This window comes from Epinephelus moara, chromosome 21, assembly GCF_006386435.1.
Source record: "Epinephelus moara isolate mb chromosome 21, YSFRI_EMoa_1.0, whole genome shotgun sequence".
Lineage (NCBI taxonomy): Eukaryota > Metazoa > Chordata > Actinopteri > Perciformes > Serranidae > Epinephelus > Epinephelus moara.
Window position 1 is genome coordinate 27594819 of NC_065526.1, and position 27983 is coordinate 27622801.

Sequence of the window (27983 nt, forward strand, 5' to 3'; positions counted from 1 at the left end):
GCATCACTACAATCTTTGAGTCAGATCCACCCCTCACTCTTCCACAGCTCCTCCACCCTCTTGTCCAAATTTGGTCACTTTTGGCTCCAAAAACCCAAGATGGTGGCCTCGGAAACACCAAACTTGAGGCTTCAAAATGGTTGTCCACAACCCAGAGGGTGACATCACAGTAGCTATGTTCATTATTTCACAGACTATGGGTTTAACACAAAGTAGGGTTGCCGCCAATGGAAAGTAGTTTGCAAGCATTATATTGCATAGTATTGGACAAGTTGACCTGATGATGGCACTAGATGGAAAGTCAGGGGATCAGTACAGTGACTGCAATTCATCCTGAGAGAGATATGAATGTGTGTTTGCCAAATTTCAGAGCCATCAATTCAATAGTCGTTGAGAGAATTCACCCAAAACAACAAATGTCAACTTCATGGTGTCACTAAGCTAGCCAAGTAGATATTTAGATATTTCAGCCTGGACCAAAGTTGTGGACAACAGACGTTACCATCCCTAGAGTAGACAGTGTGGCACCACTGGTAGGATGCTCAAAGTTATAGTTATGGGAGTTTATTTGCAGAATGAGCAGTTTGCAGTGCAACAGCTCTTTGTGTTTTTAATCCAGCTGTCCCCCTTTTATGTGTATCTACGTTTATGCAAAGCAAAATTCTCAAAGTCACCACCTGTGTCACTGTCAAATGATTCACTTTACTTACCATTTAATGCAATAGATCACTTACAGCTCAGACAGACAAAAGCACAAACACATCAGAAACATTAAGTGGTTCAATCTCAGTCACGAGCACACACATCCTTCTCACATGGCATCACTTTGCACAATCCTCTTTGCTTCTCCATGTAACAACCGCCCGTCCTTGGCTCTCAAACTGACCCTCCTACCCCCCTCCACACGTCTCCAACAGTCTCTGATTGATTCAGGCTGGACAGTTAGTGGATTTCCATCATCTAATGCAAGCTGTGAGTGCTTCTCTTTTGTCCTGCTGTTTGAGCAACTGTCAGCTCCCGCGTCTTTTTCTACTTCTAATAACGTTTCAGGCAGCCGGCAATCTCCTTGGCTTGTCCTCTTATTACCACACATGCTGGATGCACTTTCCTGCTGCCTTTTGAGTGCTGGAGCAGAAATCAGGCCAGCTAAAAGTATTGATATGCCGCCCATACATTTCATGTTTTGCTTGGCGGTTTTGCACAGTGAATTTTTGATAGGGATCTATTACCAGCAGGTATGCTGTAACTGCTGAGTCGATTTGGGTTTCTGGAATTTATGTGCACCGTACGCGGCAAGATGTTTATGCAATTTTGGCTCTGAAAGGGAGCTGCTTCGATAAATCAATAACACCGATGGCAGGATGCTTAAAACTGGCAAAAGCCTTTATTTTCATTCAACATTACATAAAGAAAGAAGCTATTTACAATTATTTTTGAAATTGCCATTATTTATTATTCTGTGCGGATGACCGCAGATGATCAGTAATACTCCTCCGGGTCAGCTTTTTCCCCCTGATTCTGAATCTGCTGCTGCTTCTTGTACAAATCCGCAATCTGCAGGGAGATGGACAGAGATTGAGAGGAAGAGATATTGGGAGTGAGAGAGGGAGGGGGGGGGGGGGGTTCGCATGAGAGAGCATGCATGAAAGAGAGGAGGCAGGAGGGAGGGGGAGAAGATCATGAAGTCAGGTCAGTAACATGAAGAGGAAAAGCTAAAAATAACAGTTTGATTATTCATATCCCGGCCTTTGAAGTCAGTGACTCCCAGCTGCTGACTGGGAGACGGAGGTTGTGTTCACTTGAGCTCATCGGGGTTTGGGGGTGAGGGGGTGGAGGGCGGGACAATGAATAATGTGTGAATAGCGGCGCCCACCCAGAATCAGCAGCATCAGTACAAGTGCAGCAGGGTGGCACAGCGAGGAGGAAAACAATGAAACATCCCATTATTTCTCCTACACAGGATGGAGGGGTCTGGGTCCAACCTGTTCAGACTCCATGTTTTCTTCATTCCTTCTGACTCGAGATGTCAGATTTCTTTAAAATTGTCTTATAAACCACCGAAAGTCAAACTACGAGTGTGTGCATCCTCCCAGATAATAACTGAATATAATTTAGATGCAGCCGAAGTTCCAACCTGACTCCCAACTGTAACGAGCAACAAATCCTGACTCCACGGTTAACAGATGGCTGTTAATTCCAGTCAGTAAAAAATGACATTAAAAGTATGAATTCAGACCTTATAAAAGTTACACAGGTTTAGGCTCAGGTAAAAATAAAACCCAGGCTTTAGCTGGATGTCTTTGGCCTCATAAAAACTCATGTGAGGATGTACAATGTGCTGTTACACCATAACGAGCAATGCTTGCGTGATACCTGGCTTGGGTTTTAGAGGAAGGTGTTGGCTGTCAGTCAGTTTGTACATCCAGGGCAACTTCTGATACTGGTGAGCATGTCTTAAAATTTTTTAGTAAAGAATCAAACCGGTAGACAAAGTTGTACACAGTGAACACGTCTGCGAATCAAAGCTAAATGTTACCAGCTTTTTGTCTGGCTTGTGGTGGTTGTGTCACTGATGGTTTGATGGACTGATTCTTTATTCTGGGTCACAAACAGACATCAAAGCATCCTCACATATTTAGTCTTCTTCAGTTTCACCCTATTTTCGAGAACACATTTCAGCGTACACAATTCTCTCCTTACCTCTTAGAAAATAAAGAGTTTATAGTTCTCATGAATTAGGGTCAAAAACAGCATAGACAGTACAACATATTGCAGCAGGGTGAGGCCCAGACACACCAAGCTGACATCAAAGAACTAGTGGCGACTAAGGCTGACTGTTGCATCGCCTCAGGTCAGCTGTGTCTCAGCCAAGGAGTTGCACTTAAACACACTGCAAAGACTACAGCCAACCGTCGACTAGCATGTATTCTGCACCTGTGTGAGAGGAAATAACTCTCCATAGCAGCAGGTGGCGATAGTCTGTATTTGTCATTCAAGAAGGGAAACTGGAAGACCAACAGGATGGATTCAAGACACCAGTTAGCACATTAACAACACAACCCAATGTTGAAAGAACAAATGGCATTTACTGTGCAGCAGTGAACAATAAAACAAATAATTAGGAACCTTTTCTGCTCAATAGCTCAATGGCTAAAACAATAATCTTACCTGATATAGCAAGTTTGTTTCAGTCTCCCTCCCTTTTTACTGTCACTGTCTTGTTTGCTTTCCTCACCTCAGTTTCTCTTCTTGTACGCTGAGCTTAACTGTCAATCAGAGTGATTTCATTCACTGACAGGCTCCACTGTCTCGGACACCGACTGAACATGCCAAATTGGCCGAAAAACATAAGCCAAGGGCAGACGAGGGCCAACGGTACAGTACACACCACAAAAACAAGGGCGACAGACGCTGACCAACGGCTTGACATTGACCGACGGCTGACTGCCAGCTTGATGTGTCAGGACGCTTAAGCAAAACATCAAGCTGTTGGTTGCCAGGCAAAAGTTTAACAACATGTGCTATGTAGGGCTGTGACTAAAGTTTACTTTTTTGGTTAATCTAACCAACAATTTTTATCTTTTAATTTATGAAATATAAAGAAATCATGAAAAATGCCAGTCACAACTTAACAGAATTCAAGCTTTTATTCAAAGGGAAGCCAGTCAATGTTTGGAAATTCTGGTTAATTTTTGCTTCATAAGTCAAAACTGTAATTAATTTTTTCGAGCAAAAACAAATATAAATTTAATTGGCAACTATTTTGATAATATTTTAAGTGATGTTTTAAAGAAAAAAAAAGGCCAAACATTTGATGGTTTGAGCTTATCTGATGTAAGAATTTATTGCTCCTTCTTCTTTTACACTACACATTTTTGGCTTTTGGATTGTTGGTTTAATAAAACAAGCAATTTGAAGGTGTCACCTTGAGCTTAAATTGTGAGCAACATCTTTTTACTATTAATTGATGTTTTATATCCCAAACAATTTATCAGCAAATCATGGAAGAAAACAGCAGACTAATCATTAATTAAAATAATTGTTTGTTGTAGTGCCGCTTGACTAATTGCCCAGCACTACTGATGTGTACAAAGAGTTTTGACTTGTTTTAGTCTTCATATATCCTAAGAGCTTGTGGAGATCAATTTTTACCAGCCTCTCCAAAGGCAGTTAATCAGTTAGTTTGTGTAAGGAATTTCATATATACTATATCAGAGGTGTGTGCATTGACTTGTATTCAGGTTAGCTGAGCAGAATCAGAAATAAATGATGTGCTGGTGGGTCAGCGGGCGGGTCAGAGAGAAGCAAATAAAAAATAACAACATCTTAGATCACTTACACTTAATTTATATCTTTGGCAAAACTTATTGTCACTGGACCACTTTACTAGGTGAGGTATCCATTCAGATATTAAGATAGAGCCACTGATTAAGAAAAAAGGCTTTATGATAAATTACAAGTTGGCGTGTTTGTTGTTGGGTGGTTGAGTACAGGTACAGCTGACCTGCACATCTCTACTGTACTGTATAATTCACTGTTTGGCTGCTGCACAGTATATTACCCAGACTCAAACACTAAACTCCAGAGGTGCTGCTTTACCTGACTGTTATAGAGCTTTCTTCGTCATGCAATGGGAGGCCACAACATGAATCAATGCCAGTATTAAAAAAAAAAGCTCGTCCTTGCAGTGCTACTCACCCTTGAAATTTTACAGGACAGCTCTTGTGAGGTGACCATGATGATGTTGATGCACCATCTCCACATCGCATTCAAGTAACTTGGCCAAACAAACATATGATTGGATTCCTACAGGTTTACAGTGGTTATTATATAGCACAAGGCCGACCTGTTTGACCTCCTGGGCCTCAGCACACGCTGTGCAGACGGTAGGTGATGCTTGAAATGTGTATCTGACATTATTCTATACCTCACTGCACTGCTGACTTCACACTCCTGCATTTTTTTACCGTCCAACCAGGCTCATCCCAGTACAGGTGAGCTAATGTACCTGAGCTCCAGTCGTGGCGTCCTCAGGCTTCTTGTCGTCTCTGATCCGAAGGAAGCGGGGGAACCTCAGAGAAATGCCTTTTTCTGGATCCACCTGAGGGCAGACAGAATCACAGTCAGTGTACAGTACACAACCACTGATGCATGTGAGCACTTGTCCTCTGTTGCTTGTACTGTACTGAAAACAGTAACCCCCTAAATGTGTGTATTTTTTTTTGACTGTCAGGCTTTAAAAGCTATTAAATCCCCATTAGTTCAAGGTTTTAAAACATCAAAGATTGAATGATTCTTTTTAATTGAATAATTTTTAAACCCTTTCAGTTCCAGGACAAATGCGGCACTTTCGTCCTACTTCTTTTCATCTGCCTCTCAAATTCTCTTATTACTTTCAAATATGGATGCATTGCACTTTTTATTTCTTTTTCATTTTTATAATGACCAGCGCTGTTTGAGAAGGAAAAATTGTTGGACGTGAAGAACTGTGTGATTTTCTGATGGATTTCATGTATGAAGGCATTAGGTTCGCCTTGAAAATCTGCTACAAAATGTCTTAAGGTGTCAAATATGATAGCTCACGACAGAGTAGGGTTGGGTAACGTTTTTTGGAACCTAATTTTCTCTGTAATAACAACAATGTAATTTTTGAAGAAGCTGCAGGGGTTAGTTGTTGACTAAAACACAATTCTTTGCCTCTGCTCTTTTCCAGTCACACAGAGCTCATCTCTTGTCTCTGTCCGTCTGTCTGTGTGTGCATGTGTTTAGCAGTGACACTAGGCTCTTACATAAATAATATAGAAAAGAGAATAGACCAGATGCTGAAGCTATCAAATGCCGAAACTATTGCGGCAGATTGGCGCTGCAGCCATAGTTTTAGCTCACTGGGAGCAGCCGCAGAGCTGCGTGGACAGCTTCTCTTCTTTGGGGCGCTATCGCCTCCTGTCTGAAATTGAAGCTGACGGCGCTGCAAAGCTCCTTTACTGGCCTTGGAGCTCTGTGACTGGCTTCAAGGCACTTTTGCCTTTTGTTTAAACCCTCCATTTTCACCCTGATGCACTCTCAGTTAGCGACATTTGGCACCAATGGATGTGATGGGGTTAGATATTCAGTAGTACCAACATAATTTGGTTGGTATCTTTATAAGAACCGAGTTCATTAGTATTAGCTGTGGGCTTACAATAAAGTGCATTTCTATATGTTGTCTGACAGCGACATACACTCACTTAAGTTGTGGGGACTAATATCACTGACAAATTATGATTAACTGTGCATTTCTTTGGTGCAGTTGTGGTAACTCCTTGTGAAAATGGTGGCGATGACTGGATGTCTTACACAAGTGGCACTGTTAGTGTTGAAATTCCCCAAAAAAAAACATTTGCCCTGTGAAGTAATTTCTCTTCTGGGCCTTACACCATTGTTTCTAACTACTGAAGGAAAAAGATGCAGACAATATGTAAAGTGTAGATACTGCTAATCCTCTTAGCAATAGTCTCATTTGTTTTCAACAACTCACGCAGCTATCTCAAATTCAAGTGTTTAAAAACAAACTTTGAAGATTTAAGCTTCACTGACCTTGCACCTTTAAATTCAGTGTATTTAATAACTAAATACAATAAAAATATGCAAAGATATTTTATCATGTTTCCTATAAGTGTTTTCAGATAGAGAGAATTCATGTATCTCAGTGCCATTTTACTGAAACTACAGTTAAAATGAGAGTTGAATACTGCTAATGTTATGGCAAACGCTTTATGTGCACTGTGGGACTTTGAGACCAACACGCAGCCAAACTACAGGCAATAAACAAGTATCTGTTCCATTAAATCCAGCATCTTTTACAACATTTTTAATAACTCAATTAAGAGGCGCTAATTGTGACTTTTCATTGTCTGCAACAGACCATAACAGGCAGACTTTATCAGTGGAAACACATGGGAGGGAGGGGACTGACCATTCCCATAGCAGCCTTGTAGACGGGCGACAGTGACAGGTCAGCGCACTTCACCTCCCAGACTTGCACGGCGTCCAGCCATACGTCGGGCTCTGCTGATTGGTCGTGGCGGTAGTAGGCACGGGGCTTGGGCAGAATATGCTCCTGGAGAACACAGAGTAGATAATGAACATTTTAATTTACAAATTAAATGTTTACTGTGCCAAAAAATTGCGAAAACAAAAAAGCCCTATCCCAAGTTCCCACAGCCTGCAGCCATGTCACAAGGCTCACATATATTCAATTTATGATGATAAAATACAGCAAAAAGCAGTTAATCCTCACATTTTGAAATATGAACACACAGTATGTACTGTACAATGTGGAAAAAAATAGGGCAGTGCCTTCACAGAGAACCTGATAAAGAGACAGTGACAGAGTGGCTTTGGTTGCCCTGCTGAATCCTGCCGCTGCCTCACAATCACTTCCCAAGAGAGAGCACAGACTCTCATATTCAAATGATACCTGCTTGCCTGAGGGGCAACATGAGAGGGTGATTTCCAAACCACATTATCATACACCTACATGAAAGATTTCATTCAGAAACACCTTGATATGCACGTTCTTGTTACCTGATATTCACCTCTTTCGATTTAAGAAAAGAGGCAAAAAAATCATAAATAACCTTGCAGCTGAGCTCGGGCCTCCGCCTCCATCAAACTGTTCCTGCTCCACGAGCAAACTGAGAAATCTGTCAACTTCCACAATATTTAATAGTGCCTTTTTAACTTTGACACAAGCAATCATTCTGTCAGCGTAGGTGTCACGCTTTTACAAAATGATACCCATCTTGTTTTTGGCATAAAACAACCATTTCAGCGAATGTGACTCTGGGCTCAGTGTGATGTTAACTAGACTGCTGCAGTGTCCACAGAACTGGGTCATAGTTAAGTAATGCTGGGAAAAGGAAGGCTCCAGCAGTAGTGGTGCTGGTTTTCTCTCACACATTATTTATACCGTAGGCATTCAAGTGACACTCTTATACAGAGTGAATTACAATGAGTGAGCTTGTAGGCGTATAGACACTGCTGATGATAGACACCGGTTAGTGATACACCTATATTCTTCATCTGAAAGGTCAGGCATCAGCTCGAAGTCTCTTTGTCTTTATGGTAATAAAATATAACAATGCAATTTTACATACCTTCTACAAAAGTATACTGTGTAGGAGCCATTTCACTATTTTTTGTGTCGTTTACACCTCTGAGCACTGGGTGAAGCATTCATCTTGAGGGCATATGTAAAGAGACTTATTCAAGGAGGGTAATTATCATCTAGTGCAGGTGTTGTTGCTGGGGGAAAGGCACAGTTTTTGCAGACTATGCAGCATTAATGGCAAGCTCAAAAAGTTTGTCTTGTTTAATGGAAAAAGATTTTATAACATCAAAAGCAAATCCCTCAGTAGCAACGTCTCAGTGGCGGTCAGTAAAGGATGTCACCACATAGTTAAAGGTAATCCAGTTCAATACAACTTGTGTCTTATCATATATTCAATAATAAAAGCCTTTAGCTAAGTGCTCCATGGGTATAATCCAAGCCCAAGGAACAGCGAGGGCTTTGAAGCCAGTATTACATAGCGGCCAAATATGGAACTACAACGTCTGGGTCCGTCACATGATGCCATGGGGCCAAAAAGACATTTCCCATAGACTTACATGGTGAAAGAGACGTCCGTAAATCAGTTTGTGACGTGACATTGACTTGTTTCTCTATAAAGTTTCTATCTACTCAATCCAATAACATTTACAAAGGCTAGAAGAGCTGCAAGAGTGGAAGTCAGCCACTCAGCCACCCTGAGTGTCTAATGCACTTGCTCTATGAGCCCCATGATGCAGAAGATCCAGGCAAGTTCAGACTGCAGAAAACTGGCATTTTTGGGCTAATGTACCATTGAGTCACTTTCATAGGAATGAATGGGGTCCTGCCTCCAACACTGTATCCATTTCTCCTTTTACCTTCATGATATAATCCCATTTCAGGGACACAGAAAGTGCTGGGTGTCACTGACCGTATCTTAACGGCATTTAAAAAGGACCAAATGAAAACTGTATTTCTGTTACAGAATAAAAACTCAGAGCAGCGGAGTGGTGAGTATGACACGACCTTTTTTTGCACTGATGGAAGTGGAGCTGTGGAATGTACATTATACTGAGTTAATCAAGGTCAGTGTTTGAACATTTATGGTGTTTTCATAGTTTTGGACATCATTTCTATGAGTAATATTAACATTGTACTCAGTTAAATGTTAAAATCTGAGGTATGGGAATTCGGCGACATCGCTAAAAGGATGTCTGACATGACAACAAACAAGAACAGACTGACTCCCTTGTTTTAACTTTGATCTAACCTACTTGCTGACAGTTTTCCTTTGCCTACATTTTGGGAACTCTCTGTCTGCCTCAGCTCCAAATAAAGTGATTCATGCTGTATAACTTTGTTTTTGCAACTCTGCCATACAAACAAATCTCAGCTATTTATTTGGTGAGGACAATCTTATCATAATCACTAGAAATGGGAGAAAAATGTAAAAAATAGGACCAAAGTTTCAATAAACTAGGAATTTTCCTTCAAGATGTGCAGTGTAGCAGTGATTTATCCACTGATTATTTTCTAAATTATTAATTTAGTACTTACTGTGTCAAAATAGTGAAAAACAAAGCTTGTTTTGTCCCATCACCACTAAAAAACAAAGATGTTCTGACTATTATCATAGAAGACCACAAAAAAGCAAATATCTACATCCAAGAGGCTGGTGCCAGTGCATATTTGGCGTATTGTACTTAAATGATTATCAAAATAGTTGCAGCTTAATTATCTGTCAATCAACTAACTAGTTATTTATCGAATTGTTTAATCAAATCTACTGAGCTATGTAGATTGTGAATAAAGAGAAAAGGGGCACTGGTTTAACTTCTGAACTCGTCAAAACTCAACCAGTTCAACTATAAGAATAAACATGAGAACAAAAAGAAATAAAGGGATCAGTGCGTCCCTCGTTTCAACACAGCAGCTTGCCACCCAGAGGAGTCTGAGCAGAGCCAATCATCTGCGTGCCTGGAGTCCTATCGGCCTGCAGCACTGCAACCAAAGCAACACGGCCACACCAGCAGCTCGCCTTAATTCACCATCCATCACTTTCAGATGGAGGGCCTCATTACAAAACACTACAGTACAGGCTGTATTGGTCTGGGGGAGAAAAAAAAAAAGGTTACACCGCTTTCTCAATCACTGCGATTCTGCACTGTGCAGCAGTTTGTACCACTGAGTCTACACCCTTAACCTTTAAAATATTACTTTAAGGTTATTCTACTTCAAAACACCATAGTGTGTAGCAGGTTTGTACAGTGAATGTTATCTCACAATTAGTCGCTTTCATAAACAGATGACTGCGTTTTTAAGCCTCTCTGCTCGTACTTCTGTAAAAGCGGGTCTAAATTTAGCTGATAAAGTCAACAGAGTACTCAAATGAATTCTGACTCTCACAACAGCTATCATTTTCAGAGAGCAGTTGTCAATTTCTTCAAATGCTGTTGCTCTGCTGCTCTGGAACGAACCTCTTCAAATGTAAATTGAAAAAGCAATTCATTACCCAAAGTCAGAGCACGCCTGCACAGTTACTCCAAATGCAGATTTTGATTGGTGAAACAAAAGTGCTTCATGAGCTCTGCTAAAACCTTTCCACAAGCAAGGAAATACATGTGTTTTAAAGGCAAATTATTTATATTATGGTAGTTTCTTTTAGGCAAAATGAGTCATGTTTAGAATAGTAGACACTATGTGGACAAGCTGGGGGTGGAAGGTGGCATATTTTCTGGAGCACCTGAGCTTATTTCTATGACTTTTCTCATTTGGAAACTTAAAGGTAGCTGGAGGCACCGCTTAATAAATGACTGCAGTATTTGGGTTGTATTTTAGAAGTGTGTTTGCACACTGTCCATCTCATTTTGGTATGAAAGTCTCCATTTATATCTGAAGAGTTGGAATGAATGAAGAATTAAATGAGAGAATGATTATTTGCAGAATGAAAGGCCCCCAGAGACCTCGGCCACACTCATTCTGGCTCTTTTAACCTCAAAATTGACTCTGAATCAGTTTAAGAAATGGAAAAAATGAAGTACCTGTAGCTGCAGAATGTTAAAAACCCTGGTTATGAATTTAAAAAATGAAGGCATCAACGCAGGAAAACAAGTGTTGAATTGTGATTATTTTTACCGAGCAAGTTAGTGCGACAGTCAGGCTGTGACACGTTACCTTTAAGAACTTGTAATGCTGCTCCAGATCTTCATCCTTGAAGCCTGTCCCGATCTGGAAGAGACGAAAAAGAGATAAGACACAGACACACACACACACACACACACACACACACACACATACGCTCAGATATACACATACAGATATTCCCTCATGGTGAGAAAGCAGACATTTGGCAGCGAGCAGCAGAACACAGAACAGCAAGCAAATCCCCCCCTACACCAAGTCTTCGTGCTTTGCCTGAAGCGTCATGTCACCTCTCAAAAGACCTGAACCCGCTGAGACACGAGAATCACCTAACGGGCTGACATGCACAGAAAGGGAAGAAGAAAGGCTGGTATATCATGCAAATATAGCATTTTCCAGCTCACAGATGTATTCTAAAGGCATATTCAGCAGGTGTCCACCAGAAGCTTAATGTTCCTGAGGCTGCACTCACCACAAGACGGTTAAGAGGTGTTTCATTCAACTGTGGCTTCTTAATGCATTCAGTTTAATCTAACTGGCCAGGCCACGTCCAGGCAAACTGGTGGTGCAATTTAACAGACACATTTTGGGGAGTACTCCAAGCACTGAGGTTCATTACCCAGCCTTACAGAGAGGTAACATTTTTAAAGCTGTTTGCAATTTAATTTCTTGTTACTGGGGCTTAAAGGGACAGACATGTTTTTTTCTCTTACCTGCAGTGTTTTTAATCAATCTAGATTGTTTTGGTGTGAGTTGCCGAGTGTTGAAGATATCAGCTGTAGAGATGTCTGCCTTCTTTTGAATATAATGGAACTAGATGGCACTCAGCTTGTGGTGCTCAAAGTTACAAAAAAAATCAATTTGCAAAACTCATCAGCAATGTGTCTTTCCAGAATTCATGACCAGGTTACTCAAGACGAATCCACAGACCTTGTTGTGAGCAATTTTCTACCCAACTACACCCATCAAAACCATAATGGCGCAGAAGAAATGTGAATCACCTAGCACCACTGAGCTAGCTAACGTTACAGCTCAGCTGAGGAGGACGCAGTTAAAGTGTACATCTCATGCTGTCTCAAGTACAAGCCTCTTGTCAATGAGTAGATGCATGCATTCTTGTCTGTGGTGATACGGTTGACGGGAGTGGTTTGGTGGAAAGGAAATAGTTCTTACATGCTCACGACAAGGTTTATCTTTGGTAACCGAGTCATAATTTCTGGAAAGAGACATTGCTGTTGAGTTTTTCAAATGTCTTTTTTAAAGTTCTGCGAGTACCATGAGCTGAGTGCCATCTAGTTCGGTAAGATTCAAGAGAAAATAGACATATCTACAGTCGATATCTCCAACACTCGGCAACTCACACCAAAACAATCTAGATTGATTAATCAGCAGTACGGGTAAGAGGAAAAACTGGTATTTTTGACTTGGGGATGAACTGTTGATGACATTTCTTACTTTGTCATGAACCTCAGATTTGTGGGGTTTTGCTTCTTGATTTATTTTTTTTTGCGAGCACTTTTACAAGCCTTTTGCTTCGAGTCATTCCTGCCTGAAAGCAGCAAGCTGTAAAGTCTGCTCTAAGGCATCATACTGGGCTTACCCAAGACATGATAATTTAACAAGAAATGTGTCAACTAAATAGCCAATACTCATGCTGGAAAACGTGACATAAAAAAGGGCGAAACAAGAGTAGTCTTGATGTGCATGTGAGAAAGTAAAATAAAGTAAAGGGAGCTAATGAATTCATTATGTGTAGCTGAACAGACTGGGATTTAATCTGATGTTTCAACTTCTTCCACTGTCTTTGATATAACGGTATGTCAGTTCCCATAACAACCAAATACCCAGTGAAGGAGCCACTTGTGAGTCTACGTGATTTTTATGGATCCTGGGAAACCCAAACAAACTGATACAATAGGCACCTGTAGAAAGTAGTGTTGCACGGTATACCGGTACTAAAATAGTACCGCGGTACTAGAGTATTCCAAACGGTACTATACTGCATTTGGAAAATACCGGTACTTTGAAACTGATTCAATTCATTAATTTAGTTCATTTATTTTACTCATTTATGCACACAAATGCCTTTCTTGTTCCTATTGGAGCACAGATTGCACAAGTGGTGTGTATGACAACACCTGTATCAACATTCGCAGCTGGCGCATGTGAAAAAAGACAAGAGAAAGTCTGCCTCACAAAGGGAGACAACACAAACTTGGTGGAACATTTGAGTTACCAAACCGTGACGTCCGTACTGAGGTACATTTGAGTTACCAAACCGTGACGTCCGTACTGAGGTAATCACCGAACCATGTTTTTTTTGGTACCGTTACACCCCTACTATTTATTGTTCTAAAGGTTTGTATCCAAAAGGACTTTTCCTTAGGAAAAGTACCGAAGACTATCGAAAAGTATCGAAATTCATATTGGTATTGGTACCGAAACAAAGATTTTGGTATCGTAACAACACTAGTAGAAAGTAAAGTAATGATGAGAGTCCAAATAACAAGCTGTTGCTGTGACTGTAACCTAATTGTCTCTTTTGTGTTATTAGTATTCCCATTCATTCTTTGTGAGGGGAGTCATTGTGAACTGTGTTTGAGTGAACTTCACAGCAGCAGTTCTGCAGCACTGCTGCTCCTGGATCTGCTGAGGACACGTGTCTCACTCAAGGACATTTCAGGAGGACGTATAGTTAGGATTACATTTGGGAGATGGAAATGTGGGTTAAATTCTGCTTTCAGCTTTAGTGGAGCCTCTCAGACTGAGGGTTCCCGAAGTTTAACATGTCAAGGACAACAAGATTATTGTTATGGATTTTCGTCTTTGTTTTACAGCTGACATTGAAGAGTGAAAAAGAAGCAGGGACCGTGTGCTACATGTCCGCCAGTTCATTATGAAATAAACTGATTCTGGCACTTGTTTTTGAAGACTGCAGGTCTCTCATACTTTTAAGTATTACTAAAGTTGCTGTGCATGGGGGAGGTGATGCACCAACACAACTTTAAGAAAGCACAAGGTGTTAACTGCCAAGTTGTCCAAACATAACTGAGATCAGATAGGAATGCCAGCCAGGACACTCCAGCTTAATGCTGCCAAGATCTGAGCTGAAAGTGTGAATAACAAAGTTAATAAAACCTGCTGTGATTGCATTCACTAGGTCTTTGACTGACAGGTGTGATCGAATCCTTCTATTGGGCAGCTTAGTCAGCATTTGTTTAGAGTTGAAAGTTTAAAAAAACAGAAATGCAACCATGTAAAAGAAAAACTCTTACTTTGAAGAATATCTGAAAATGGAAGGCCTCCCAAGCAGTGGGGCGAGCAACTATTCATGCAAAAGGAGATTAATGTGAAAATCAATAACAGACAAAAGGCAGGAGCTCTTCATCTGACATTTTTCACATTTTACACAGCAAGTGGTATCTTCTGTTGTGTACTTTAAACGCAACATCCATCCTCGCCTCACTTATCCAGGATAGTCATCTCAAGTGTGAAAACGTTCTCCGATGAGATTTTATTATTTATAGAAGAAAAAGTGAGAGCAGGGGAAGCCACTGCCTGAAAAGTTAACGCGGTAATCTAACGGGCGCTTTGACCTCCTTCGGCTGCAGTGGAGCTGCTCAATGGCCGACAGCAGAATGCTGTGGTTGTACCAGCGAGCTCCCAGGTGTGAATGTGTGTAAGTACATAAAAGTGAAGCGGGCGGTGCTGGGAAGAAGTGTGTGCGCTCCCTGCTCCCTAAATCCCTTTTCCATGGATAAAGACATAAAAGTTACAGAGAGGGAAAAAAATGGAGATGGAAGGTTTGTGCAGGACAGAATTTATGCTCGGTGGTGAAGTCACACTCCAACTTGTTCACGCTCTTATTATCTCAAACACACACAAACGTAAATACACACAAGTGGTCACGCATGCTCCAATACATGCTTACCACTCATACTAAAATGGACCCAGTCATGCCTACACACACACACACACACACACACACACACACACACGTAGACATGTCAAGATTTTCCTCTGACTCAGATTTGAGGGGAAAGGTGACAATTCAAAAGCACACATGCCCACACACACATGCCCACACACACACGCCCACACACACACACACACACACACACACACACACACTAAACAGATGTAAACAGAAAACATTTAACACTATATACCTCCTTGATACAAAGATCTGAAAATCTTATTACACAAAAGACTAAAAACAAGTTGACCAAACTACAGGGGCATAACTAGATATTAAATATGTTAAAAAAATAGGCCGTCTTGGGGCTGAAGATTGGTCACACTATTAACTCACTTTTATCAGTCATGCCTCCCAAAACTTTAAATGCATAAACTGTCACAGGGCAAAATGACATAACATATTTTAACATTTTGAACTTTAGGATTCAAATACTGCCTGAAAATGTTTATGGGCATGTCCAGTCCAGATATACACTGCCTGGCCAAAAAAAAAGTCACCACCAAAAAAAAAGGTCATACACTCTAATATTTCGTTGGACCGCCTTTAGCTTTGATTACGGCACGCATTCGCTGTGGCATTGTTTCGATAAGCTTCTGCAATGTCACAAGATTTATTTCCATCCAGTGTTGCATTAATTTTTCACCAAGATCTTGCATTGATGATGGTAGAGTCTGACCGCTGCGCAAAGCCTTCTCCAGCACATCCCAAAGATTCTCAATGGGGTTAAGGTCTGGACTCTGTGGTGGCCAATCCATGTGTGAAAATGATGTCTCATGCTCCCTGAACCAGTCTTTCACAATTTGAGCCCGATGAATCCTGGCATTGTCATCTTGGAATATGCCCGTGCCATCAGGGAAGAAAAAATCCATTGATGGAATAACCTGGTCATTCAGTATATTCAGGTAGTCAGCTGACCTCATTCTTTGAGCACATACTGTTGCTGAACCTAGACCTGACCAACTGCAGCAACCCCAGATCATAACACTGCCCCCACAGGCTTGTACAGTAGGCACTAGGCATGATGGGTGCATCACTTCATCTGCCTCTCTTCTTACCCTGATGCGCCCATCACTCTGGAACAGGGTAAATCTGGACTCATCAGACCACATGACCTTCTTCCATTGCTCCAGAGTCCAATCTTTATGCTCCCTAGCAAATTGAAGCCTTTTTTTCCGGTTAGCCTCACTGATTAGTGGTTTTCTTAAGGCTACACAGCTGTTCAGTCCCAATCCCTTGAGTTCCCTTCGCATTGTGCGTGTGGAAATGCTCTTACTTTCACTATTAAACATAGCCCTGAGTTCTACTGTTGTTTTTCTTCGATTTGATCTCACCAAACGTTTAAGTGATCGCCGATCACGATCATTGAGGATTTTTTTCCGGCCACATTTCTTCCTCGAAGACGATGGGTCCCCACTATCCTTCCAGTTTTTAATAATGCGTTGGACAGTTCTTAACCCAATTTTAGTAGTTTCTGCAATCTCCTTAGATGTTTTCTCTGCTTGATGCATGCCAATGATTTGACCCTTCTCAAACAGACTAACATCTTTTCCACGACCACGGGATGTGTCTTTCGACATGGTTGTTTAGGAAATGAGAAGCAACTCATTGCACCAGTTGGGGTTAAATAACTTGTTGCCAGCTGAAAGATAATCGCCCATGCAGTAATTATCCAATAGGAGGCTTGTACCTATTTGCTTAGTTAAATCCAGGTGGCGACTTTTTTTTTGGCCAGGCAGTGTATAAAATCAGTTTCTCTGAACAGTTTAATGTGGCATCTTCAGAAATGCACTCAGTTTGATTTAAGGCATTTAAAACATCTGTATGTGCACTATTAAAATAAAGTGAACAACAGCAGGTTGTTGAGTATGAACCTTTTCTTTGTTTGATAACAATAAAGCAGCCGCATCGAGGAACCACTTCGTCCAAAAGCCGCAGTGAGTGACATCCGTCCAATAAAATACACTGACTTTAAACAATTTTTTTTGTCTGAATGGTTCTGAATTTTCAGGCAATAAAAAATAATAATAAAAAATTTCTGACACAACTTCACCTACCTCCAAAGTGCATGAAATAGGGAAAATGTCTGAAGACATCAGAACTCCAGCAACACTTGTAGTATAAATAGCAACTCTACTGCGATGCAGGCAGCAACTTGAAAGGTGTTGGACTCACAGTGAATCTGTTATACTACAGGTGTTGCTGGAGTTTTGACTTTTCAGAGAATGAAGAAATTAATGACATAATCATCTGTAAGGGTTTATGTAGGTATGGATCTGCGGGTCAACAAGAATTACTGCCTCGCCACTGTATGTGTCAGCGAACCCATCAAGTTGCAGTTACCGTTTACATCCATGTCTGTGAAAACATCACTGTGTCACACAATTCTTTCCCAGGCAGCACAGACGATCAAAACAATCAACACAGTTTCAAGGTGGGCACCCAGGATTAGTGTCACCAATTTAGTATCTGACCTAATTTCTCCCCTTCTGCTCCTGAGGCACTGAATAATGGCCAGAAGATTGTTTTTGCAGATCATTATGATGTCACAGTGAAGCTGACTTTTTGGATATAAAATGTCATCACTTCGTTTTATTCTGTCAGACATTGTGAGGTTTTGTCATAATTAGGGTATGAATACCTGACTTGTGGCTAAATATTTTGTGAGGTCACAGTGACCAAATCTTAATCAGTTCATCCTTGACTCAAAGTGGATGTTTGTGCCACATTTCAAGAAATGCAAGGTCACAGTGACTTTGACCACCAAAATCTAATCAGTTCATCGTTAAAGCCCAGCTCAGACTAAAGATTCGCAACAAGAAAAGTTGAAACATGCAACTACTTGCAACGCGCCATTCTGCAACATTCTAAAAATCTGCCGGTTCACACTGATGCAACTAGATGAGACGGAGTATCACCTCTATGCAACAACTCTTTTTACTTTCATTCTGATTTCCAGCTTTTCAGGCTTATTTTGTGGCTGAACATAATTTCTTCTTCTTCTTCTTCTTAAACTATGAAAGGATAGTGATAGTGAGATACTGGCTACAGTTGCATTTGTAGTAGTGATGAAATGGTGAAAACCAAACAAAACAAGCATCAGATGGACTGTATCCATAATCAATATGCCACAATAATATAAATAACCAGCACCAATTAATCAGTCAATGAGAATGTGTGTGAAAGGGCATAAGCACATACAACAACAGCCCCAGCAACCAACCGTGTGACACCAGCACATGTAAGGACGGAAAAAGTGGGCTCAGCAGGGATTGAGCACCTGTCGCAGCAAGCGAACACACCGTCTGCGGTCATTTTGACTTGGCCAGCGGACTCTTTGATTCAACCTCAGATGGCCAGTTCCCACTGCTGCAACTTTTCTCTGCAATGGTTAAAAAAGGTTTCGTCTTGTCACGAAATCATTGGTCTGAACTGGGCTTAAGTCTGAATGGACGTTTGTGCCAAATTTGAAAAAACAACAACAACAACAACAACAACAACAACAACAACAACAAAAACACTCCCCCAATGTGTTCTTGAGTTATTGAGTTCACGAGAATGGTATGTATGGATTGACGGACGACCTGCCAAGGCTATTGCCGGAGCAGGAGGCATACAAAGATTGATTCATTTTATTATTTAGGAGACTGTATTAGGCAAATTTTGCAATCAAAGTAATGAGATGAACTACTCTAAAAACTAAGTACAGTATTAACTTGGAAACCTTGATTGCACCTTTTGTGCTTCAAGGGGAATAAATCATAGTTTCATAGTTTGTTTTTATTCAAAATTTGTCAGTGAAACACAACCTGAACTCTGTGTCCTGTAACCTACCAAATGGTGTGTCGGATTTATCGCTGCACCCCTGTGAAACATGCACTGTACAGATACTCACCTTGCAGACGGACTGGAACTCCTCGTTCTCGTCGTCGTAGCAGGCCAGCAGGAAGCCCCCATAGGTGCCTGTCCTCTTGCCTTTTCCCAGGTAGGCACCAATCACGCACAGGTCCACCGTGTCACCCACCCCATCCAGGTAGTCCTTCTTTAGCTGAGGGAGAGCACGGCAGCGTTTGAAAGACATTACTATATAGATTTCATGATAAAGCATAATAAACAAATATGCATTATTGGAGCTGAAAATGCATCTCAGTATTAACAGAACTGAATCAGTTATGTTTCTAAAAGGGTACAAATCTTCTTTGCATAAATTATATGCCAGAGGGCAAAATTAAATGTCATTTATTAACAATGCGACCCGTCAGAGTTCTTACCTGAAGCAAGAAATTGTTGAAAAGCTAATGGTCTTAGGAAAAAAATCCTCTTTGTCCTCTAGAAATTTTAAATCAGTGTGTATAAAAATGTTAAAACTGATGACTGTTACCAACTCAGGTGATTTGGAAATGTTACCCTGACAGTTCAGGTATTAGCTCTTTATCCTGATGAAGGGCTGTCATTTTTGATTTAATTTAGTTGTTTGTTGATAAAACTCCTTCACTAAAGAGCTGCTTTTCATTTAAAAGATTCTATTTTCTGTATTTTGCCCTAAATGAATATGAATAGTGAAAGGGTAAAATATTATACACACAGAAAAGAAAATGAGGACCTTTATACAGTCAGCGTTGCATAAACGGTGGCTCATTTGAATGTGTTTGTGGCGTAAGAGAACATATGCTTTTCATCTGCATAACACATATGCATTGGGGTCAGTGCATGCCCACGTTTACCAATGGTGCGTGTAAAGCCTATGTGAGCTACAACTGTGACGCACACACACACCTTGAGCCAGTTGTGAGAGCGCTTGGCAATTTCATAGGTTGCATCCTTCTCCAGAGTCTTCACCATGAGGCCCTCGCAGGAGTCTACAACACACACACGCACATTAACACACCAAAACACGATTCTAGTTGTGCAGAAAGGAAATGAACAGATTATCTTTCAGATACATGGAAAGTCTTTGTCTCCTTCTGAGTTGCAAACACAAACACAAAAAAAGGGTTTAGAACACAAAGAGACACAGTAGACAAAGTCACAGACATATAACTCATATACACACGTAACACACATGGGGGAACACATTTCTATGTTCTTTCTCATATACAGAGTCAAGAAAATCCAATTACACAACTCACAGGTTCTGTCTCTATAGCACACACACACATACACTGAGGCAAACAAACAATACAACCAACGTACAGGCCAAACAAAAAGACAGCAGACAGAAAAACAAGCAGACAACTACCACACACACACACACGCACGCAATTTACACATGAAGGCAGCAGGCAAGGACACAAATGAAATGAAACTCTCACGCAGCACACCCACACACAAAAAGGTTCAAGACACACAGAGAAAGCAGGAAGGAAAAACAAGTGAAAAAAAGTGTGTCTCAGCCGAACACGCACAATCATGAAAACACACACACACACACACACACACACACACACACACACACACACACACCTCGGACAGACTGCTCCAGGAACTCGGCGATGGCGTCGGTGTTGTCGGAGTCGATGGATCGGGCGAACACAAACTCCCCCTCCACCTCTGAGAAGCTTTCTCTCAGCAGAGCCCGACGCCGACACAACGGCTGTCGCACCAGGGACTACACACACGAACACACACACACACACACACACACACACACACAAACAGACACATCATTACAAATGGCAAAACTGTGTATCATTACAACCATTTCCTCTTCATAGCTTGGAGCCATGCAATGACAAGGATGAAATGCCATCTCAGCTAGCTACCCACACACACAAACACACAGTCTCAGAGTATACTCACAGACACACAGTCACGACAGCATTGGACAAACTGCACACAACCACACAGGCACAGTCTCAAAGCAGCAGATCACACAATTGCTATGGTTTCCAAACACCTATGGTAGGTTCTGGAGTATTTAGAATTTGTACAAGTCAAACACTTGGCAAAACTTGAAGGAGCACCTACATCGCTACAAAAGGGAGAAACACTAAAAGTTGATAATGAGGTCGCAGGGCCTGCTTCCTCTTAATCTTGGTCTTTTTTAATTCACAGCCAAGATTTTAGATATGATAGAGTCCAGATTCCTCCTCTCTGGACACACAAACAAATTACCTTATAAAGTTTATGTTAACACGGTAACATTATCATTTATATGGAGTTTGGAGGTGTTTTTTGCCTCCTGGTCAATGTACGCCCATTCACTCTTCTTTTAGCTCCCTTTTGGTTTCTACTAGCTCCTAAGGGAAATTTCTCTAGCTGCTAAAATGCTACCTAGCTCTGATAAGCATCAACGGTGGGAAAAAGGACAGTGATGCCCATGCACATCAAGGTGTTGCCAATATTTGGGCATTAGGGCTGAACGACATGAGGAAAACGTTCAAAATGTGATAACGTTGTTTCAAATTGGAGTAACGGTATAAGCTGCAATGAACAAACAGATATTAAAAAGTGTTCTGCTCTGAGCTCATCTACCTCGACCACACACTTGCTACACACCGAGCTATTCTCCAGCTACGCTACTCCTTTAACACGTGTATTCATTCTCAACCCAGGCATATGCAGTGATTTTCTTTTGCGTTTCAACTCATATGTTGTTTATATTGACCACCATTTAATCTATGAGTTAAACAAGCCTGCCTGTGTCTGCCGTCACATGGCGCACTCTCACAGACACAGGCAGAACTGAGCTAAATCTCTTGTAGTAGAGCAGATGTAGAAACAACGCTTGCTTGCTGTTTCGAGCATTGGCCCTGTCGCACAGGTCTAGCGTAACTTCTTAGTGGCCCCAGGCCATTGGGAAATTCTTATTGTTTTACTCTGGTCAGTCAGACAGAGCCCTCGCCGCAGAGGGTTAACAGCCTCCGGCACTAGGGTTGCAGTGGTACACAGTGTGTTTTATGGTACACCGTGGTATAAAAACTGACAGTTATCATACCATGTACATTTGCCCCATCTATGGTATTCTGGGGGAAAAAGCAACCAGACAGAGAATCCACCTGCGTGTGAATATCTCCTTTCCTCCTCGACTGCCTATCAGACTCACATTTCAATTATAATAAAGCATTAATTTACCCGAAAAAATCTTCTGTTTTCTTTCCTTTAAGGGTCGTTGTAACTGATAATAATAATACCTCTGTAATACCTTATACTGTGATAGTAAATAACCAACATGTGGAATGTTTGTGTAACTTCTCCTCTGGTCTTAAAACCTGCCAAATTCCCCAAAATAGTACCAAGGACATGACCTTGGTATCCTCAGGGGCAGCTGTAGTCCTACTAGCAGCCCCTAATGATTGGCTGAGTGTTGGCAGGGGGACACGAAGACTGCCTCGCCCCGAGCCAACAATAGAGTTAGCAGTGACAATGACTGCAGTGCACAGGGAACTGAACAGTCAAAAGTTATAGCAAAAAAAGAGAGAGATAATCAATCAAAAATAAATAAATAAATGAATGAATAAAAAAGGGCAACAGCCAAAAAAAGAGAAAGTATGTGCGTACAGAGACAAATTAATTCATAAAATTTACATAAATGCCACATTAGGTGGGAAGCAGCAATGAAATGGCACAACTTAAGAGTCACTGGTGCTCTTTTAATTCTGTAATTTTGTTTGCATCCACTTGGGAACTCTCGCATGGCATTGGCTGATGGAAACATTCGCTGATTTGCATTTTCTTCGGCTGACTTTTAGGAAATTAGCTTAAAAATTGTGTATTATTTGGTTGGAAACATACACACACCCAATCCCACACCTATTCAAAATTGCCACCCACAACACACACACATATAGTGCCTGACAGCCTCAAAAAGGCACCGGCTTTCTCTCTCTCATACACACACACACACACACGCTTAGATACAGTCTCAGACAGACAGACACACACACACACACACACACACACACACACACACACACACACTCCGCTGGAATTACAATGAGCGTTACAATCATTATCTAGTTACGGCCTCCAGTAGCACCATCATTGGCATTCAGGGACGTTGTCAGCATCTCAGCGGGGCGACGAGCACACAGGCACGTTCACAAACAATAAACACACGCGCACACACACAGACACGCTGGTTTTAAATGACAACAGGAGCGTAGAGAGAGATCTCTGGGTAATATTTTCCTCATCAGCAGCAGCAGGTCTTACCTCTCCATTGAGATAGAGGAGGTCAAAGGCGTACACGCACACTTGGACTTTGATCTCCGAAGCATCCACGTCCTGCAGTGAGGCATCAACACACATACACACACAACATTAATATTTTTTCCCTTGACAAAAATATGCAAATAGACGCATCATATTCACAAATCGCTACATCCAACCTTGGGACTTGTTACAAAGAGCTCTTTGATTTCTCTCCTGTTCATCTTGAAAGTTAACCACCCCGCCTTCCAGTCTCCCCTCTACCTTTTTAACAGCACCGCGCCTCCTCGTTGTGTTCATCCTTCCCTTCCAGCGTATTACTTCCTGCTCCTCGGCTCCCTTCTCTCACCTTTTCTGCTTCTCCATCTCCTGCTCTCACCTCTCTTGCACCTCATCCTGTTTATTCCACACTCGTTTACTCCTGCCAGTCTCTGGTCTCGCCACTCCACATTACAGCGTTTCCCCTGTGGCCCTGATGTAAAATTCCATGACTTTTCTATAACTACACCGAAGAGATATTGAATTTCAAGATTGGTTTGCACCAGCTATTCATAAATCCATTACCATGCTTGTGTGTAACGTCCTTCCCTCCTAGCTACAAAACAGTTTCAAACTGGTGATTTACTAAAATCAGGTTGCACCATCAAAACAACAAAAGACGGGAAGAAGAGGACTGACAGCAAGTAAACATGGATGTAAATAATGCAGGTTTTAAAAATGATCCAAAAAAAGGAAAACAGAAATGTTGTTGGCAAGAGAACTCCACAGGTCATCTTTAAGAAATGTCTGAGCTGGTGAAAACTTTAACGTGTAAATCAGTTGCTAAGAAACATTTGTAAAGCAATCGACTATGTCAGTGGTTATCAACGTTTTTCGTGTCACAGACCTATAAAATTGATACACTTGAGGTCATGGACCCCCATTTGACAAGATTTTGCTTCAGGGACCTCCATCGGAAAAGATTTCGGTTGTTAGATATGACTAAGACCAGACTTCCAGCTGTCAGCTACAGCTGAGGAGAAAATAGTCAGGGTGAAGTGAAACCTTTGATCAGAGTCACAGAGCTCACATTGGACTCACTTCTATAGTTAATTAAATTGTAAAAATATACTATTCCCCATTTTTCTGAGGACTCTCATAAGGACCCTTGAAGGTCCCGGATCTGTGGTTGAGAACCATCGGACTATGCAAACAGGAGGTCACTGCAGTATAACGAGAAATGGGGTTCGATAGCATTTCATTGAATTCAAATCCAGCATCGAGACCACTTATCGAACCTGGCAGTTACACCTGGGAAACCGATCATTACGTGAGTTTTTGTGGAGCCACCTGTTACTACCTGTCCACTCTATAAGCACTTGCATTATAATTAGGCTTTGTTTGAATGTACTTTGATTTTAATTTGTAATGAACACACTTGTAGAATTTGAGGATATTTTAAAAAGTGAGAAAGGGATGTGATCAGGAAAATAAAAAGCCAGTGTCTACAACAAAAACCTATGCAGTCTTCAAACCTGAATGATTTTTCTCCTGATTTATCCCCCTTCTCCTTTTTTCTTCTTCATTACTTTCCCCTCCGCCAATTAATGATGTTTAATTAGTCCATATCGGGTTTCATCTCCTCATCTGAAATATTTAATTTCAGCATGAACGCTCTTGGTAGTATAACAGTGGGAATGTTGTTACAAAATGCCAGAAGGGCAGTACAATCAGTTTGTGCATCAAACCATCATTACAAATAATCATGATTTCGTAGTGGCGGTAACACTATCTGGCAAAAAATCATCAGGATAATCATTTCCATCATCACGTTCTTCATATTGGCACTCTCATTTCTCCTCTCCTAATTTACAAGGGTGTCATCATGCACACAAAAAGACAAGGTAAAAGGAGCCGATTCGCTTTAATGTGATTGGTGTAGTGGAAAGAGGCCATTATTCTGATCAAAACTGAAAAAACACCTCGCTGACATTTGCAATCTCACAGCCCCCTCCTCTCTCCTCGATCCATTTGACTCCTCTGTCTCCGACTTATCAATCTCCCCCTTTTTCTGTCTGCTCTTTCTCCGTCCATCTCCCTCCGTCTGCCGGATCATTTCACTCCATTATCTACCTCTCCTCTCCCCTCCTGGTCTTTATCTCTGTCTTGTTTTCTCTCTCCAACCTTTTCACTTCCTTTTTTCTTCTCCCATCACCTCTGACTTTCTACCTTTTTAACACTGCAAGCATTTCATTCATCCTCCTCTCATCTTATTATATTCCTCTCAGTCCATACCTTTCTCTTACGGGTGGTGAGGACCTGGAAGGGCTGGATCTGTTTCTTCTCACGATCCCAGGCCACAGCCTCAGAGTCCAGGACGCAGGATACCACAGAATCCTTCTTCACCTTTTGGAAAAATAATATGGATACAGCAAAAGGGAATTGTAAATAAATAAAGAGATGAGAGATTACAATTAGTAGAGAGATAAGGAGGGTTTTTTGGGGTAAAAAAAAAAAAAACAGCCAGATGATGTTATTTGCCAATCTGCATATAAGCAACATCTGCTGTAGCAATCAGAGGATCATCAAGAAGTTGCATTGAAGTAAATACAACAAACTTGGAGATTTATACTCAGTACAAGACTCAACTTTTAAGAGCCATGAACACAGGCAATCAAATTGAAGGCATGTTCAGGCTGTTTCAGGACCCGCAGCTGCCCTCAATTTGTTGCCAAATGCTTTGGAAGTCAACACATTAACTTTTTTTTTCCACACTACATTTATCATTACTCTCAAGTAGCCATGTCTGTTACTGCCATCTCTTCTACTCAACCAGCTACCTAAGTGTTAAACACACCCCCTCTTTTGGTCGGATGCCCACGTTGTGCCAGAAGCCAAATGTTTAACCAGAGATGTTTTGCAGTTTGTTTCGCAGTTTATTTTTTATTTCTGCATTAATTAAAAGGCTTTGGCAGCTGATAAATATTTCCATGTGCACAAGAAACTCTGATAGGGTTTAGGCTGTGGATAAATCAGCTATGGGCAGATAATATTGACCATCACCTCTGATTTTCAAGATCAGACAGAGCGGCTGCTAATTATCTGCGCCACCAAATCCTACGTGTGATGCTTAGGGATGTTAATCTCCTGCATCCTAGTCGATTCGGGGCCACCAGGACGCTTTAAATGTACAACTTGAACCAGATTCTAGGCCGATTAGGGAGTGAGATCTGAATGGTAATCAGAGTTAAGAGCAAGAGACACATTAGAGGTAACAGGTTAGTGAGTAAATTTTCCCACCACTGAACAAACTCACGACATTTTACAAGACAAGATATTCATCAATATCTGTGAAGTGCTGTATTAAAGGAGCACTTAGCCCACAAAATGACCACTTGTATATCAGTTAGTCACACCGTGTTACCTTGAATTCGTAAGGAAAACAGTTTTTCTCGCATGCCTCCATGGAAAACAGGGAACATAGTGATTTAGTGATTGATTGGGGAGCACGTTTAACAACAGCAAAATTATTTTAAAACATCTGTTTACAAACTCTCACACAGCTGATGCAGTACAATCCAAGTCTCACTTATCCAGTTGTATGCTCAGTACTTCCCAAACACATGCAGTTTCGCTAAAACCTTGCTATTTGAAACTGAACTGAAAGTGTAACTTACCCGTGCTCTCTTTAAAGCCAGACTCCAATATTGAGGTATTTTAGCAAAAATGCATGTGTTTGGGAAGTACTGAGCATACGACTGGACAAATGAAACTTGGATTATGCTGCATGAGTTGTGTGAGAGTTTGTAAACCAATGTTTTGGTTTATTATTTTGCTGTTGTTACACATCCTTTTGTGGGTGAAGTATGCCTTTAAGCTACTGCTAATGTAAGCCAAACATTTCCTACTGCTGGAACTTCATGTTAAACACATTTAACTGGCAAAACACAAGTCGACTTTTACTGTGAAGCAGTCACAGGAAATGAAATCTGTTTGTCAGTAAGATTAGCACGACCGCTATCATTTGTCAAAAATGCATCTACAAAACAAGACAATTTTCTTTTCAGCATTTGTTGACAGCACCTCAGTTTGAAATATTGCAGGGAGTAATAGAAGACTCAGCAATCAAAGTGAGCTGTTAGATGAAGAGCTGGAGGCGACAGGCTCCACATCTCTAACTTAATAGCGATGTTAACCAACTCCTTTTCCCTAATTTATCTTATCAGGTTCCCTATTAGCACTGGGTTCAAATCAGAAGTATTGCCAAATAGGCACTCTTGCTTTTTGCTTTGACACCAAATCCTCCACCAAGGTCTTATCAGTCAAATTTCTTGTCAGGTGATAAGTGAAATCTGACTCCTGCTAATCTGTGCTGCGGCTCTGCTGCTGTTGCTGTACAGAGCCGAGGCGGTGGGGGCGGTGTGAAACGTTATCGGGGTATGCCCGCACACCGTGTATCACTAGTAACACTGACTGTTGTGGCAAGCCTAGTGACAGGCTGTTTGGAAACAGTCAAATATATAGAACAGACCCATTTATACTCACAAGGTCATTAGGCTAAGTAATACATTAATTAATGTATTTGTATTAATATTAATGAGTTAATGTATTAATATCAATTCATAATTAGAAGCATAAAGGTGCTATGGTGGCTTCGGGAAAATG

At 41.1% G+C, this 27983-nt stretch overlaps 1 protein-coding gene across 1 annotated transcript in view; it reads right to left on the reverse strand.

The window, feature by feature from the left end:
* Positions 1 to 1362: 1362 nt before the first annotated feature.
* The window catches only part of lig1 (ligase I, DNA, ATP-dependent), a 58441-nt gene continuing 31820 nt past the window's right edge, over positions 1363 to 27983 (reverse strand). The window contains exons 19-27 of the mRNA XM_050075051.1: positions 25614 to 25724; positions 23343 to 23414; positions 20652 to 20796; positions 19965 to 20047; positions 19084 to 19236; positions 11246 to 11299; positions 6956 to 7099; positions 5009 to 5101; positions 1363 to 1554 (exon numbers count right to left, since the gene is read on the reverse strand). Of these exons, the coding sequence (XP_049931008.1) occupies positions 1480 to 1554; positions 5009 to 5101; positions 6956 to 7099; positions 11246 to 11299; positions 19084 to 19236; positions 19965 to 20047; positions 20652 to 20796; positions 23343 to 23414; positions 25614 to 25724 (930 nt within the window). The 3' untranslated portion in view covers positions 1363 to 1479. The remainder of the gene's footprint in view (positions 1555 to 5008; positions 5102 to 6955; positions 7100 to 11245; positions 11300 to 19083; positions 19237 to 19964; positions 20048 to 20651; positions 20797 to 23342; positions 23415 to 25613; positions 25725 to 27983) is intronic.